Source organism: Hippoglossus hippoglossus, chromosome 8, assembly GCF_009819705.1.
Source record: "Hippoglossus hippoglossus isolate fHipHip1 chromosome 8, fHipHip1.pri, whole genome shotgun sequence".
In the NCBI taxonomy this organism is placed as follows: Eukaryota; Metazoa; Chordata; class Actinopteri; order Pleuronectiformes; family Pleuronectidae; genus Hippoglossus; species Hippoglossus hippoglossus.
The window spans coordinates 10,540,612-10,559,225 of NC_047158.1; the positions used below are offsets into that span (position 1 = coordinate 10,540,612).

At 41.1% G+C, this 18,614-nt stretch overlaps 1 protein-coding gene across 2 annotated transcripts in view; it reads right to left on the reverse strand.

The window, feature by feature from the left end:
* spop (speckle type BTB/POZ protein) overlaps window positions 1-18,614 on the reverse strand; it is a 95,425-nt gene that overhangs the window by 2,366 nt on the left and 74,445 nt on the right. For both annotated transcript variants that reach the window (XM_034593654.1, XM_034593655.1), the window contains 4 exons: window positions 13,994-14,171; window positions 8,269-8,324; window positions 4,567-4,689; window positions 1,633-1,775 (listed from right to left, as the gene is read on the reverse strand). In XM_034593654.1, the coding sequence (XP_034449545.1) occupies window positions 1,633-1,775; window positions 4,567-4,689; window positions 8,269-8,324; window positions 13,994-14,171 (500 nt within the window). The remainder of the gene's footprint in view (window positions 1-1,632; window positions 1,776-4,566; window positions 4,690-8,268; window positions 8,325-13,993; window positions 14,172-18,614) is intronic.

Here is an 18,614-nt window from a genome sequence, read left to right on the forward strand (position 1 = left end):
AGTAAATACACAACAGTGTTTGTGTGTTCACATATATTTATGTCTTGGCATGTCTACCAAAGTGTGTTTCTGTGTGTGTGTTTGTGGTCACACGCTCTCCACACAGCAGCTCCAGACCTCCAGCCAACCTCTGACCCTATTCTCTGTGGAGGATGTGAACCCCTGCTTACAGTAATGGCTCGTATGCTGAGGCTGAGGCAGCGGGCCAGCGAAAGGGCACGAGGGGAGCAGCCACAGCAGGAGAGGAAGGAGGAGGGGCGGACGGAGGGAGGAGAGAAGAAGACAGCAGCAGTGACAAAAAAATAAATAAATAAATAGCAAGGGAGGTGAGTAATGAAAGTGCAGAAAGAAGGACAGGAGGGGGCCGAGGGAACAGTGATGTGAAGGTAAATTAAAAAGAGGCCAAACCATGACCTCCAGTCAGCAGATATAATGAGGCAAACTGCCACAATTATCAAATATACTAATTTCAGAAAACCACAGGTTATTTTCCGCTTTAAAAGACCCTTTGCTTCAATTACTCATGTTGCATTCGCACAACTTACCGGGATTTATTCTTCAAATATACTCGAGCCTAAAGATTCATGTTCGGCAAAAAAAAAGCGTGTTAACTCTTTTCTATAAACAAAGTGGATAAGGAGAGTTTGGAAGGCTTCACTTTCTGCTACACCTCTGGAGGGGATGAATAAAGGAGAGAGAGGTGGGATGAAGAGGACTCCCATTGTCTCGACTAAATGACTGTAAGCTGCTTGTAAAGACTGGTCTGCAAGGAGGTTGAGATGCTACTGGGGGGGGGGATTATTGGCTCCTCCGTGTCATCTGTTTTCTGTATTCGTCCTCTAAATTGATTTTTGTTTTGTTGCTCTTGTTGCTGTCGATTGTGTCCGCGGGAGGAGGGTTGATAAGGCTTTGCTGGCCAGGAGTCCCCCGTGGCCAATTTCCCCACCACCACAACAACACTCGCAAATTAAACTGTCATAACGCCCATAACCACAATTAATGACAGGGATTAGGGGCAGAAATCTGCATTACTGAACACCTTTAGGTACACATGAGCTCTTGAGCACAGAGCAGGAGAGGGAGAGTAAAAAGGGAGGGGAAGGAAAGAAGAGGGGGAGCGAACAAGAGGAGAGAGGGAGATGGAATCCGTTCGGGAACAAGGCCAGGAGATGGAGTCAAGCTGCAGAGGGAGGACAGACGAATGGACAAAGGGAAGTGAAATGTGTCTGGCTGTGAGACAGAAAATTCAGATAACAGATTGAAGGTGATGAGCAATTTAGGTAGTGACTGTGAACAAGCTCTTTGTTTCAACTGGGCATTCAAATACGGGATCAATCACCTCTCCGTGGACATAAAAAGGAGTCATTGATGCCAATAGGACTTTTTTTTACCTAAACGGGCTGCCTGCAATGTGATTAACATCGGCAGTTGAGGTTTATTGCTCAATAGCCCAATGTGATCTGGCAGCAAAATGTTCTGATCTTTGGATTCAATTAAACTTCCTCTGGAAACAAAAATTGCTCCCTCTAAATTAATGACGTGCTGTGTGTGAAACAGAAAAAAAAAAAGTGTTTGCATAAGAGTGGAAGTAGTTCGGCAGATGGATGATTTCAGTGCAGACGTGTAACTCGCCAGTTGATGAAGTCCACAGCCTGTGTCTTGAGCTGGTCAGCGCTGTGCAGGTCGGCGAGGATGAGGATCTCTGCGGCGTTCTCCACAGAGAGACTCGTGCACAGAGCGTCCTCGCACATCACCTTCAGCCGCTCCAGAGCATACTGCCGGTGACAGAGAGCGCAAGAGAGGGAGGGGGAACAACAGGTAAACTGAATTACTTAAACAATGCTGCCACTAACAACTGTTGTCGCACTGTGTAATGATACGGAAACACAGAATTGCTCCACTGCAGCAGCAGCAAAACAGCGGCTAAATTGAATAAGAAAATATATGACCAAGAGAGGGGAAAGTGACAGTTATGCAGACGGAGTTTCCACTACGTTTGATTACGAAATTGCTGGGAACAATAATCTTCTCTTTTACTCAAGCACACTTCAGGATGAGTTGTAGAGGATCAGCAGAGACTACAGGGGAATCACCACCAGTTTTTCAGTTAAGCAAAGTATTTACCAAAAATAATGACGTGAAAGTGATATTAATTATCTAAATACTAAATACTAGGACTTGTGCGGAGCAGTTTAACCCCCTGGAAACCAACATCCTGCACTTGGCCCCTCACTGACTGCGGGAGATGTATTTTGTTTTGCATGATCCTGTTTAAATCAATAAAATAAAAGAACATAATATCAATAATATTCAAACTTTCTGCAGCTAAAAGCTAAGGCCGCTGTCTTCCATCTCATTAAGTTGTATATGCTCATGATGTCATCATCACCTACGTGCTGATAACAGGCGGTGGCGCCAGGGAGTGGCAGGAGAGGAGCAGAGAAAAATGGGCTTATCTCAAGAAGTTCTTTCTTAATAAAAATGGTACTTTCTTGATTCTTGTTGTTCTGGGTTTGTACCCTCATGGTTGAATGAACTTACTGTCAGTCGCTTTGGATAAAAGCGTCAGCTAAATAAAAATGGAATGTAATAAAAGTTTGAATAACTTGTGTTAAGAAAACTTTGTTCAAGTTTCTATATTGAGAAATCACTTGGATCAATACGTTTTTATATGTTTATTAGGCAAAGGTTAATATAATTTCAGTCCTTTTATAATTTATTATTGCTTTATTGACTTGAAGAACCTTTAAGCTTAGGTTGTACAGATTTTAGGGATGAAGCATTTGAAGATATTCCAAGAAGATTTACTTACACAGTAAGCATAAATACCAACGTAGGGAGTGGCGGACTATTTCTATCGCGTTCAAAGGGTTAAGACACAAAATATTATTCATTCAAGAAGGAAGAATATAAGTAATGTGAGGATATATGAATATAAAAAAAAAACGTTAATATATCCGTTTATCAAAGTGCGGATATGGCTGAGGCCCCGATTTAGTTAGAAAACTCCAAGGCAGCAGTTCAGTCTGGACGGGCAGGAAATGAGACGTTTGGAAACGATGATGTTGACACTTACAATCGCTTGCTGATTGGGTCTTTTGGGTCACGACAGAGCCTTTGCTAATTTGTCAGGCTCCTTTCACATCACCCTCTTCCGGGTAAAAACAACATAAGCCTCAACTCAGGGGCGGCTCCTGGCATAGGCGGTTGCCTAGGGCGCAAATGCAGAGAGGGCGCCACAAGAGGCTTATTTAGCATGACGTGATACATGCAATGTTAACCAGTGCAGTAACGTCACACCATCATCCTCTAACCCCGGGGACACACCGGAGGCAGAAGCGCCGCGAAGAGCCACGAAAAGCTGTCCGCCTCCTTTCCGCACCCAAGTTAATCAATTGGGCTGTTCACACCGGCATCAAAGCGCCGGGAAGCGGCTCGCGATCTGCAGCGATGGTTTCGGGGTCTGTTCTACTTTTTTTTCCACTCGCCGCGAGCGAATCTGGCAAGAAAACACACTGAAAATCGATATTAAACGATATAAGTGATATATTATATATAATGTAAATGATAAAATATGCATCCCATAATTTGTAGGCTTGCGTAGGTCAGTCATCTCTGAAGACCATCATCATTTACCGGGTGCCAATCTGAAAACTCGCCGAGGGCTGCAACATTGCCAGGGCCGGCCCTGCCTCAACTACAGTGTAGAATGCAATGGATAATCAATTGCAAGCGTTTCTGACCCTGTTGTCTTTGCTAACAGCTGTTGTGCAGTTAAATTCTGCATTTTACGATGAAACAACTGTTTGCATGTATAGGAGACGAGCTATTCTCCAAACATTTCCTGCTTACACCTGCACACGCACGCCCAACGTGAGTGGTCACGAGATTTGTGTTTTCAGGCGTGTGAGTAACGACAGGGATTTAAACTGGTACAAAACGCTTGAAAACCCCATTAATATGAGGGCGACGCTGAATCCCTCGACCACCTCTCTAAAACCAGTGACTCAGCTCCTGAAATTTGATACGAGATGGGTTTTTTGTTGTCTTTTGGTCCGTAAATCCTTTGATGAGATTTCTGCTGTAAACATGCTTTAAAAAAACGGGCTCACTTATTAAGTGGATAAATGGCTGCTTCCGTCATAACTGGACTAGACCTGCTGTGAGCAAATACAAGTTGGAAATACAACTCAAGCAGCGCGTTGCTATTAATAAAACAAGGGCAATGATTTCCATGAAGACTGGGAAAACAGTGAGAGTACAACCAATAGAAAGAGAAGAGTGGGGGAGTAAAATATGGGTTGCGATGAATAGAGCTTACATGGTAGAATAAAGGATAGATACAAGGTCAGTTCAAGGGTACATACAATGACGGGTTCATTGTAAATGAGTGCATATACTGTATATACCTCCCACAACATGTTTGGATGAGATTCTAAACGTGTGTGTTCGGGAACTAAACATTTAATGTCTGTTTTAGGGGACATTATTATGCATACTGTCTTGTGAGTAAATATACACAGAAACAGGTGCACGCACGTCCACACGCAAACAGGCTCTCTGTACCTTGTCAGCTGCAGCCAGCAGGTCATCAGCCATCTTGTCCAGGTTGGGGGCCTTGCCTGTGTAGATGAAGCACATCATCTCTTTGAAGACATCTGGCTCCATGTCATTTATCTCCACACGGTTCTGAACGGGAGTAGAGGACAGGAGAGAATACACAGAGGGTTTAACAAAATAAAAGGCGAGGGAGGAAAAAGACGCTTTGACAATCCTTCAAAACCACACGCGGCGGCGGCTGAGTGTTTTTTATTTCATGTCGAGTGTCCCCAAAAACCTGAAAATCTGAATTAAACTCACTCACCTTGTTCTGCACACGCGCACACAGGGACAGTCAGCCATGCAGTGATTCAAAACAAGTTTCAAATAAGAAGAAGAAAAAAAACTTAAAGGATTCTCTGAACAGTCTGAACACGTTTCAGTAAAACTCCATTCTAGTACATTTATTTAACTCTTTTCAGCTGATTCCTGAAAATTAATCCCAAGCATTCATTCCTTGACAGTGCCTGCAGCCAGCGGAGCGGCTTTATCGCTCACTGGCACAGTGACGGTAACCCGAACCTTTCCCTCTGCACAGAGAGGCAGAACAAAGCAGTAAACCAATTATAACTGTGCTTTATCGTCACCACGGTGACCAGAGGCGTTTTAGCGGGGTCAGGTTGGGTGTACCAACAGCTTAGTGCATTTGTGACAACTCTGACCACTCGACAGCAACATAAAGACACAGAGGAATAATGGAGGGAGAGCCTGAATGCAAGGGGTCTGCTTTTACATGGAACTCCGAACACACACGAACATATGTGAGCACGCATTACACAAATCTTCTGCTTCATTATGAACATATTGTTTTTTAAATTAACTACGGGCTCTTCCTTGAGAAGTAATTTTCTTCATCACAGACACCACATTTGATATTGTGAAAACAATCCAGTAATAAGGATGGGGGGGGTTCACGTACAGATGATATAAACCTGACTCATTTGCGCTGCTAATTTTGCGACGGCAGCGTGTTGGAGGGATAATGAAATAATAAAAAGGGAAAAAAAGCACAGAGCAACCACAGCCGAGGTCACATGAGAAAAACCTAACAGGACTTGTTTCACTACTGCGAAGGCGAGCTTTCAACGGTATCTCGTAAATAGACATCACTCATACAGTTACAGTATCTGAAGCCTATTCACAGAGCAGTCATCTATTAGCAAGCTTCTATCTGAGCTCATTTGTCTCTCTTCTATGCAGATGGGGCTGCACGGACACTATAAAAGCATCATCACTGCTGCAGAAGAGTGTTAACCCATCTATCTGTTTTCTGTAAATCGTACAGGGACATGGCCCACCCTCTCTCCCGCGTTCTGATGAAGACGCCCACTTAAACAGCAATTAAGATGCATTTCCTGGCTCTATGCTTTATAATTTCCCCATTCGAGCCGAGCAGGCATCAATATTCCGCTGACGTGACGGCTAAATCACCACGGTTCAATCTCACCACCTCATATCATATGAGCACAACCAACTGTGGCACGAGGGCTCTCTGCATCACACATGTGCACACACACACACACACGGGAGCAAACAAACATCACAGAAAAGCGTGCACGCACTGCATGCAACGGAAAAAGACAAACATATACACTTTTATGCAATGCATCCATAACATCAACTGCACTCAGGGCAACTAAGAATTTAAATCACAGAGGTTTCAATTTAAGTTACCATAAAACCCTTTCAATGCTACAGTACTTAACAATTACAGCAATGAACTCAGATAATAAAGTGCACACAATGGACGAGATGGTTCTAGCCAGAGCTCTATTAAACTGCACATAAAGTGACAACCAACCACTGCACTGAGAGAATATCTTGTGGTTGCTTTTACTCAAATGTAAGTTTGTACAATTCATATCTTAATGTTTTGCTATTTTTCCAATACTTTTTTCAGACTCTTTTGAGCCACTATATTTAATATAGAGACTGTATTTATCGGCCAATATTATCTATTATCAGAGATACAGTATATTAGCATTAGCAAATAAAGCATGTCAGCCAATGGTCATGCCAGGAAGCGGAACAGTGGAAATCATGTCTTCACAAATTATTGTGTTACAGACGTTTGGTGCTAGTGACCATAGACTGTAAATATAGATGGAAATAAAACCAAACCATCCCACAGACAGATGGCGCCATGATTCACATTTGGAGCCAGAATCTGCACAGTTGTGGGGGATAAAGCTGCGGTATCAAGGCCCTCCGATACACATGCTCGACCAATCGGGAGTCCATCTTAGCTTTCAATTATGATGTTTCACCCCGTTTTAATAGCATCAAATAATTATTTCAAACTAAACTTATCAGAAACATATACAGACATCTGTAAAATAACATCCTATTATATGAGCATAATAAATAATTCAATACATTTTATAATTAATCGAATAAAAGTACCTTATTTGACGAGTACTTTGATTTTTTCGTTTGATCGATGTCCCATCTGCTAACACGGAGAAGGTGGACTTCATGACATATACTGCAGCCAGCCACCAGGGGGCGATCAAAACACCTTGGCTTCAATTCTGGGAAGCTGCTTGTGGTCCATCTTTATTTACAGTCAATGGTCGTGACTATTTGCACGGCTTGGTGGAAAGCTATAGCAGCTGCTGAGCTAACTGCAAACAGGCTAACCAGTTGGGAGCAGGAAAAGCTCTCTGTTTTCTATTTTAGGTGGTGGGCTATTTACTTCGTTGTGGCATTTAATCCCAGAATTTTATATCGTTTCATTCAGTGAAGTTATGAAATTGGCAAAAAGCAATGTAACAAGCGTAATTCCTAATTTCTTCAATCAAAAAGACGCATTTAGATCTTCTCTTGAATTATAACTGTTTCTAACCCATTCCTCTTCTTACAGAGCAGTTCATACTCGAGATGAGAGAGTTAAATAATAGTGGATGGTGCAGAGCTGCAAATTGGCTACAACTGCCTCAGCCATTTTGAACTCTCTGTCTCTCTTTTCCCTCAAAGGTCAGAATTTGATTTACAACAACCACACAAGCAAAATCCACAGACTGCAGTGATTCTGTCCAAGAAATTCACTTTAAAAGCTGGTGTGACTTAACTTTGGTGGGGAATGCGGCACAGTAATGCTAATGATATATCGGACACAATTCAACACCTCAGAGAGGACAGACAACCTCATTTTGTGCTGTAAAATGTCCTGCTAGGTGCATGTCACAAAATGTAGGTAATATTTTGGTTACGTGCTTATGATCGAAAACAAATATTGTCTGGGTAATAATTACATTTTTTCTAATGCTGGTAATGGTATTAGTCTCAAATATTTAGTATTGTGCAGCTCCTATGTTGAATCTGAAACTCAGCCCCCAACCCAAATTTCATCCTGGAATCAGAGAAATTACCGAAACTGAGACGGAAGTGTCTCATTTTCAGTGGTGCTGTCTCGTTCTGTCTACAAATAGCACCTTGTGCCTTAAGAACAATTTCAAAGTCCCAGTAATCACATCAAAATTGTGCAGATAGCTGTTGTGAGGACACCAGATAATCGGAGCTGCAGTTAACAAGGCGTGACGGGACACGTGCAGACACTTTTTCAGAGATGAGCACTTCCTGACGCAACAGAGAGAAAGATTCAAATTTAGACGTTTCAACTCGCCACAGAGGAGAAACGGGAACAACAGAGTCAAGTGCTCCACTCACCTTCTTGCTCTCCTCCATCTCGTGTTCAAACATGGCACTGAACACCGGCGAGCGAGCTGAGGCAGAGGGAAACAAAAGACACAGAGAGGGGGGGTTTGTTATTGTGCGCAATGTTGATACACGGCGAGGTCTCTGATATCTGTTAACAGCCTGCCACAGGGCCAGAGCAGAGTGAGGCGGATGATTGACAGCAGCGACAGCAGTAAAAGCATCATGTGGAAAAGGTTGACTGGAGCTCCTTCCTGCTGACAGACTCATGACGACCTCTCAGGTTTGTTTAGCAACTATTTGATGCTGATAGACTTGACTAGACTGGAGCTTGTTTGAAACATTATGCTTTAATTAACGTTTGTCTTCCCTTTTAGAGAACATGGTCAACTGCTGCTATTCAACATAGACTATTCTAACATGGTGGCATAGAGAAGTTATAAGGTTTATTAACTCTGCCATGCAGGAAGTGTGTGTTTTCATCCAAAAACAACAGAATGGATGAAGAAACCTGGTGGAAGGATGTGGTGTGTGTCAGGGAAGAACCCATTAAATTTTGGTGCGGATAGAGCACTTTCATCTTTTCATCGCTTTCTTTGACATTGCGTGTTTTTGCCATTTTCACTCATTTTCCAGGCATATTTAGGGAGCTGATATCTACGAGTTTTTGCAATTTGTTGTGACTTGAGGTCTGTGCTCTACTGAATGCCATTCAATGTTTATGAAATAAATTCACACTTCTCAGGTGATTTTCAATGGGTTTTTATGTCCTTATAAAATCCAAAACTAAATGCTACAGTTACTAAATACTCTTGAGGCACAGACACATCAGATCAACCCATGCTCAAAATGAGAAATAAAATTGTTGACAAAATACAAAAGAGCTGCTGATTATGGACCAAATGTAAAAGAAAATGGTTAAAAAGAATGTTTGCAATGCAGGATGTATTTTTATAATTCCAATTTTCACACAGATTAAAATTTGTAAAGTAGATTTGACATGTTTTTAATATTCAAAGTAAACAAAGATTCAATTTAACAAAATCAGGACTGAAACAGTGACTCCAAAGTGTTTACAACAGAGACAAATGGATGATTCTGGTATTTGAGTTTCAATACCGAAAAGGTGATGTATAACTTACTGAACTGCTTCACAGTATGTATTCTCTCTAATCATCACCGACGTGACCCCCAGATGAAGAAGTCATGTTTAATCTCAAGCACAGACCGACGATGCTCGGTACCTGATCCAACCACTGGGCTTCAAATAACATAAATCACTTCCACTGCTTGAAATCACTGCTGGATGATAATTCCGCAAGCTGAAAGTAATCACCCCCTCTTGTCTGTGCAGTTCTGCTTCAGGCAACGACACCATATAGTTTCCCTATCATCCTATGATGGCGGTTAGTCTCTGCATCCGCTGAGGCTGAATCTCAGAGATGAGGTTGAGGCTGAAGTTGTTCACCAGCGCAGGAAGAATGTGCCTCTTCAAATGTTAGAGCTTGGCCTTTTACTAAGAATCACATCCAAACCAGTGTCCTCTTCTTTTGGTTCACTTTGTTTGATGATGTGCTCACTGGGTTACACTTTATAATACTGTTTTTTAATATGCGCCTAATTAACTAGTGATTAAAATTTAACAAATGTTTAACACATTATTAAGTATGTGTCAAAGTCAGTGGTATGCTAATTAATTTAAGTGCTTAGTAATCAGTTATTAACTGCGGAGCTAGCTACCAATTTAATTACTCATTTGGAAACAGGGTGTCATCCATCAACTCTGCCCAAGCCACAAATAAGTATTACTAGAGCCTTGGCTGAATGGGAGAAATAGCTGTCCCTAGTCCATTATCACTTTCACCACTGTGGGTCATTTCCTTATCTTTATTCAAGAACGTGGCCTTTCAGTTTGAGACTTATTGATTTCATGTTCAGATTTTCACTTAGAACCCTGCGCTTGCACTCTAAGATACCCTAATTGTGCATAGATTTCCTGTGCTCCAGCTTTAGCTCTTCTCACACAGCTTCAGTGCCCACGGAATTGGAGACTCTAAATCGACCATAAGTGTGAATCCGAGTGTGAATGGTTGTCTCTGTATGTTGTCCCTATACGCTGGCAACCGGTCCAGGGCGTCCGCCTCTCGACCCATTGTCAGGTGGGATAGTCCATCCATCCATTAAAGATAATGGATGGATGGACTAAAACAAACTAACATCAGGTTGCAGACAATGTGTTTCAGATAAACTGTGGCTCAGGGTCAGAGTAATGTACAAGGAAAGGAAAGAAACAAAAAAGACAAAAGTTATACTTCTATGTGTCCTCAAAACTTTTAAGGAGTCCAAGAAAAGAAAAAAGAACTTTCAGAATTTTTTTTGGTAAGAAAGTTCCTGTTATTTCATGATTGTGTAACAGATTACATATTTGTCAGTGCCAAGGGGATTGGCTAGCAATCAGAAAATTAAAGTCGTAGAACACTTCTCTTCTGCTGAAAAGGTAAATTGTTTTGTCTACAGGGGAGTCAAGGGAAGCGGGCCAGACAACTTGTTTTTTCTTTTGAACAGTTGATTTGTGGAAACAGTTCAATAGAGATGAAGATTGGTTTCAGAAAATAATAACAGCAAACTAAAAAGAGGGAGTTTCACTTCAGGATGTCTACAAGACAATCAGATTGGCTGATTCTTGGTTAACCATGCCAAACAATTGCAAGAAAGTCGGTTCCACCTATTCATCCATCCATTAGCTATAGTGTTTATCCTTTTCACAGGGGGAGCTGGAGCCAATCCCAGCTGACATTGTGCGAGAGGTTCGGCACACCCTGGTCAGGTCGCCAGTATATCACAGGGTTGACATATATAGAGTCAAACAACCATTCACACTCACCTTCACACCAACACTCAATTTAGAGTCTCCAATTAAACTATAACCCCAGCCTGCATGTCTTTGAACTTTGGGAGGAAACATGAGTATCGATAGAAATCCCATGCCACACAAAAAGGCCGCGGCTGAACCGGGATTCAAACCAGCAACCTGATGAACATGATGTTGGTATCAATCCTTTCTTTATACATCAGGTAAAAGTTTGTATGATTATTCCTTAATACTTTGATCCTTTAGGCTAGTTTGGACATAGAGTAGAGTGAACATCCCAACTATTTGCACTGAAAACAAACTTAGCCCTGAATGCCCAGGTGGACTATGGGGACAAACTTACAATAAGTCTGTCTGGTGCAGCTCAGTACTGGTGAGCTCATACTGCAGCAACAAAAGGAAGGGGTGGAGGAGCGAGAGAGACAAGCTCCTTTTATACAGCGCTTTCAAGGCGGGAATGTTGCACCTTTATTCTGCCTCGCCGATATGTATAAAAGCTATGATAAAGAATGAGGGGGCATTGTTGTTACGCCTTTAAGCTGGCGGCGGTGGAGGTCACAGAGCCGAACCAACATCTGTGTAGAAACGAGACCGAGCACTGCAGGACATATGCTGTTGTGTTACACATCATGCCTTAGATTACAAAACACTAGTGTGCTATCTGAAATCGAACAGGGGAGCAGCATTATACTGGCTTTGTTTGGTTCAACAAGCGAAAGCGGCATAGTGAGGGGTCTTCTTGATGGCATTCTAGAAGGGTCTCTGTATGAAAGAGGCTACAGAGAGTGAGAGATGGAGAGAGGGTCACAGAAAGTGAAAGAAGGAAAAGAAAGAGAAAGTCGCAGGGAGAGGGAAGTAGACAAAGATAGGAGGTAAGGAGAGCAGAGGAAAAATGAGATGAGAGAATGATAAAGAAGTACAGACTGACAGGAAGACAAATAAAAGGATATGTGAAAACTCAAGAGGAGGTAGGAGAAGGGGAACGGTGAATGGTGGAGGAAAACGGAGGAGAAGAAAGTACAAAAAGGAAGAACATTAAAGTAAAAGGCGAAGGAAAGATATTGAGAAAAGGTATCGTAGAGATACAGGGGAGAAGGTGAGAGACAGAGCGAGGCGCTATGAAGATCACATGGCCAACGTGGAGCCAATTTCAGTTGCTCTCCCTCCTTCGTTTGATCCCTCTCTGTCCGTCTCCACGGCGATTAACGGCCGGGAGAGTTGTCACGGGAACGACCAAGAGGGGGAATAACGAGGAGGAGGGACGTCGTCTGGGCCGAGCAGAGCGAAGTAGAGAGAGAGGGCGGAAGGGAAGGGACGGGGAGGGGGAGAGAGGGGGGACCCCAAACCACAGCAGCACATAATTAAAATGGCTGCTCACACACACACATTTCAACAAATCCAATAATGAACAGCCTCTCGTTGCCTCCGCAGAGACACACAGTTCACCAGTTTCCTCAAACTTTTCACTATCTGACGCTGGCTGTCATAAAAGTGTCAATATCTGCAACAAATTGTTCAAAATGCATCATTGTTGTTGTTTTGTTTTTCTCTAAGTGTCTACGTATAGCCATGTTTGAACAATATTGATTCCTGAAAGCCACAGATGAAGAAGACAACACGCAGGTGCTGAAGGTGCCAATAGCTGATTCCTGTATGGATATTCAATATATTCAAATTTAACCATCCCTGTGGCAAGCAGTAGTATTCATTAAAATTAATAATTTGTATTAGGATTTCCTCTGGAATTTAATTCACTGCGGAGAAGCATTTGAAATAGCATTTAGACTGAGAATAAAACTTTGAAATGAAACGCGAGATGATAATGACAAACTCCACCATGAATAATTAAAAACTCCACCACGTGTATTAGTTTGGAGGTGATGTAGAGCTAAAACTATTAGGACTATTATTATGTACCTCACAGTGGTGTCATTCATACTTCATGTACGTTTACATTTTTATATACCCGACAGCCTGACGACACACAAAACCAATATATATGAATTTAGTACTTCCATTATTACATATATATTCAGAACTTAGTTCTTTTTTAAGCCTTGTATTGAATGTAATTTTCATTTTCATTGATATATATATATATATATATATATATATATATTTTTAGCACAGCTTTAATGGTATGTCATCATCACCAATTATCACCATCACTAACACCAAGCATCCACATTCATTTAATTTATCTCGAAAAATCGTTTCCTTCTTCAGGTCTTTAGGTTAAGTAGTGTCACATATAATAAGCAATTGTTCAATGTCTTTTCCTGACGTAGCTGTGAAGACACTGATGGGATAGCCAAGTTGCCGTTGGCTGTTGCCATAGCAACCCAAGGTCATAGAAAAGACAAATGCTTCTCCTCAGGGCCACGAGTTGAACAAAAGTATTCCAGAAAAAGCTGTAGACATCGTAACTCAGGTAAACATGGTGCACTGTTTGGGATGAGGGGCCTTCACATGAGTACGTGTTTGTTTAGTCATATAAAAGCAGATTTAAGTCACATAAAAGTAATCTGAAGATGTCATCTTGGACATATTTTAAAAATAGAATGGGTGGTTTTCACTGTATTCTGCCGTTCATGTTTTACTGCAAAAGAGACTAAATCATACAGAATATTGCTGTATCCTATTATGACCTTGTCAAGAATTATGATCCCGCAATGACTTGAAAAATTCTTGTATATATCATTAACTAAAATCAAAGTACTTCATTTCCATGCATGAGAAGACAGGAAGCCTGTTGAACCTGATACCAAGTTTCAAAGTGTTTTTTTGTGACTGAAAGCTACGTGTAAAGATGGTACCCGTCCGCATTTTTGAAATGTAGCCTAATGAATGAAAGGATATCCTCACCTGCCAAGATGGCTTTGTGCGCCTGGAATTTCTGGCCAGCGACACAAAGGGAGCAGTCTGTGAATCTCGAGTTTTCCCACAAATCCCCGAGCTCCTCTGCCAGCCTGCAGTCAGGAACCTTCACCATGTTCATTGTGTTCTGGCCTGAGATGTTCACAGAGTCCTGCACCACACTCACCTGGAAACACACACACACATACACAGAGAACATAAGCACAAATACGTCAATTCATTTGTATTATTATCTGGTCTGAGTGTTGTTGTTGTATGTCTTGTATTGTATTGAAGTGACAGAGGAGTACTTACACATATAGAGTTATAGTTCAAGGGTGACACACTCACTGGTTCACACAGAGACTAATAAATAGCATGCAATGTTCATAAAAAGACAAGAAAATCTGTCAATCAAACATGCTGTGAATGATTAATGTGGGTTCTCTGCCTCTGTAATCAATACAGAAGCCACTCAGTATGGGGGCTATTCAAAGACAACCTATTTTTCCCTCTTTATCCAGTCAGACTGGCTACACTCTCAAACAAGCCAGAAAATCGGCACTGAAGTCAAATTGGGTGTGTGAGTGTGTGTCTCTTTTTTTTGTGTGCGTGCATGAGAGTTGTCTGTTGTTGTCTGTATGTCTTCCCTGCTGACTTCACCACCTGTTCCAGACAATGTCAACCAGACTCATTTATCTCTCAACAGGACTCACCGCAAACACACACACACACACACACACACACACACACACACACACACACACACACACACACACACACACACACACACACACACACACACAATTACTTAGAAATTTCTGACTGCCTGGATTGACTTGCAGCTTTTTACCTGCTTGCTGTGCCATGGTATCAAAAAATGTATTACGTAGCTGCAGCCTGTCTGAGAACAAAGGCTTAGTCAATTGGCTGGTTAGTTAGGAATAAGGAAAAGTATAAAATATTATAGTGTGGTTCAAACAATTAAAAATGTTTGATGATAACCTATTGAGTATTACAACTTTAGATGGACATTGCACTCCTGCATTTTAGCAGCTTCAAACTTTCGAAAGACTCAAACAGGGAGCACTGCAGGGAAAAACATCCCATCAGCAAGCTAAGTAATCTATTGTGCAGACATCCGTGTTGGTGCTAATGAATGGACTCAGACGCTTCAATGCAGGATTCCAGTTATAGTGACTGTAACTGGACTGTGATTTAGAAGCTACATCTGAAGTTTTAATACTCAAGAGAATATCCTTTTTTATGTGTCTTAATGACATTGTCAACACTGACAATTCAACATTGTTAATTGTTCATCTAAAAACAGCAACTTACAGTTTTATGAAAGTATTTAAAGTTGCTCAGGCTGAGAAATATCAGCTAACACCATATTTAAAAATTCTAGATTAGTTTTAACAGAAGCACTTGAGTTGTGACAACTAACAAATTCATCAAATGCAATGCAATAAGAGAAAGTTGTGTTGAGTGGTCTTGTTCAGATTTTTTACCATTTCAGAATTTAACGACACTGTGTTGCGCAACCTTGTCCAAGGTTCAACAGTTCCTTTAAATTCAATCAAATAACACAGACTTTTTAATCAAGATCCGACAATTACTTTCTTGGAATTGAGTGAAAACATCACAAAGCATTCTATTTCACACTGTAGAAGAAAGTGATATAAACTTCTTGAATCTACTCCTTTGTCCAGATCCGCACCAAACTCTAATGGGGTCTTTCTTGGCCAATGTCCCCCAAACCTATTCTGTATTTTTTGTGGAATCCTGCTGACAAACAAATTAGCAAACAAACAGACAGGGGAGAAAACATGATATCATTGGCGTGGTATCAAATACATGTGGTCTGACTGCCTGCCTGAACTCATCCAATCAAACTCTTTGCAAACACTGATAGGCTGCTAAAAAAAAGTAATAAGGAGAATTTGCTATTTCTCTCTATATATATTTCTGTCTGAGATGAGTCACTTGGTCTTTTCTCTGAACAAAATTACAACCATATAAACCATGATGAAAATAAGGATCCACTTCAACCACTCACTGCTCTTCAGCCCCAGATGTCAAACCTAGATTCACTGAAAAACGTTTCTAATACAGCCCCTGCAGTGTAATGTATGAGCAAGTCAAACCTGAAAGTCAAATTTGCTTCACAAATGAAAAACAAATACAACTATTCATGCATAACCACACTGGTCAATATAATTTAACAGTTGTTGGCTGAAGTTATTTCTTAAGGTTGGCCTTGTATAAACTTTTAAGTAATTTAACGCTAAAAATATCAATTGAGAGATAATATCTTTATGTTTGATAAACCAAACGCAGATGTTTGATTAAACAGCAGTGGCTCTTCTGAAAGCGGGTTGATACAAATAGATTGTCTGTGAACTCTGGTGTCTGTTCTTCATAATAATATTAGAGGCTCATAGGTATATATTGTTTAATCTAGACTTATCTGGCAAACCGAACTTTTTCATCATGCTGAAATTATGCTGAAGCACTTGTCGGCCTCACGCTCTGTGTGATATCATTAAATCATCCTTCTGTGGAAATATGAGAATGTACAGGGGAGAAAAAACATTATGTCTACTTCACAGTAGCTGATGAAGTAGACATGAAGTGGAAGTTGTTTTGTTCAATAATGTATGAAACGGTAACCAATGCAATCAAATCTGAAATATGAGATCTAAATCTGTCAAAATGTCAAATGTGTTATTAAGCTTACAGTAAAATATAACTGGTTAATTAGAGATTCTGTATTATTTATTTATTTGATTTCATCCTGACTGGCACTCAGTAGAGCAGACCTCCACCAAGGCCCAACAGTCCACTTATGAAAGCACATTTAAAACCACTAGATCCGGATTTTCATTTGAATCTGCACCAAATTGCACCTGATTTTTCATCAAGGTCCATGAGTTATTCTCTGATAAATCAATCAAATGTCTCACAATGTAACAGAAAATGAAAAAAATTAAATAAAACTGGAACCACCTGCGGATTCGGATCCACACCTAAATTTGTTTGGGTTCTCCCCTGACCCATACCACATCCTTCCACCAGGTTTCCTGAAAATCTGTTCAGTTATTTCTGTGTAATCTTGCTTCCAAACAAACAAACAAACGGACAGGGGTGAAAACATAACCTCCTTTGAAGAGGTTATTATAATTACTAAATATATTTTCTATTTTGAAAATGTGACCCAAAAAAAATTCACACAAGCTGTTTTAAGTTTATGTTTTATAATGATTTCCATCCATTCAAGGTGATTTGTTTATCTTTATGTTGCATATTGTGCTACGTGTTTTGTATATGTTAGAGATTTAAAAAAACTAAATAATGTTTTTTAGAACCTTTTTTCACATCGTACTACATTATTAAAAGGAATTTTATTACATTAAAGAATACTTTAGAATTATATTCTATTCAGCAATTATGACATTGTCAGGTAAGAGATAACACTAGAAAAAGTTGGAGCACATTCTCACACACAAACACATTCAGTGCTGTTATCAAGAAAATGGCAACAACATCCTTTCAAATTGACCTTGCTGTTTAAGCTTTAGCAAGGGAAGCTGACACCCAACTACCCCACCCATCCAGCCTTCTGCCCGCCCACTCGCCCAATGCCACATCCATCCACCTATTCACCTCGCACAAAAACAGACCTGAAAAAGTAGGAGCAGCGCAAACAATAGAGAAGTGCGTGGCAAGCAGGAAATTGAATGTCAAGGAACTTGTTTGCTCCTGATGGAGGTTTGAGGGTTAGCCTGAAAAGGACAGAAAGAGAGAGAAAGAGGAAGATAATACAACAGAGGAGGAGTGGAGTGTGAGAAAGGGGAGGAGAGGGGGAAGATATAGGGATAATAAAAGGCAAAGAGAACACAGATGCAGAGATACCAAGTGACAGTCGGACAGAATAGAGTGAGGGAGAGAGTGGGGGGAGAGAGAGTGAGTGTGAGGGGGAGAGTGAGTGTGAGGGATAGAGAGAGAGAGAGAGAGAGAGAGAGAGAGAGAGAGAGAGAGAGAGAGCGACCATGACACACAAAGAGGGACGGAAGTGTGTGCTCTAGCTATTGGTGGGATCTACAATTGGAGATGGCCTCTCATAAGCAGCTGCTCATTTCTGAAATTACAGGCACACAGAGACGAAAAATGTGATGGATAAAAATATCCCTGTGTGAGTGAGTGTGTATGTGTGTGTGGTTCCTGTTTTTTCACCCCATTGGTGACTTCAACTTGAATACACACTATCCTATGATAGTCAGTATGGTGGCAGAAATTAAGGTCCCCACGGGTACAGACTGCTTTTTAAGGGTCAGAACTTGGTTTTGGGTCAAGGGTTGGAATTACATTTTGGTTAGGGTCAGGGGTAGCCAGGCTAGTAGTTATGGTTAGGGTTAAGTGGCGTGGAAATTAATCCAAGTCCATGACCCCATTCAGACCAGGTATTAACATCTATCCTGAGTGGTGCAATCACAAGTGGTCACTGCTCAGAACACGTCTAAACGCACCCAAATGCTTACTCAAAGCATCTTGAGATTCGATCACTCAACGTGTGAACCTACATGTGTCCTGGGCCACATATGAAGGACCGTCTGCTCAGCTGATGTCC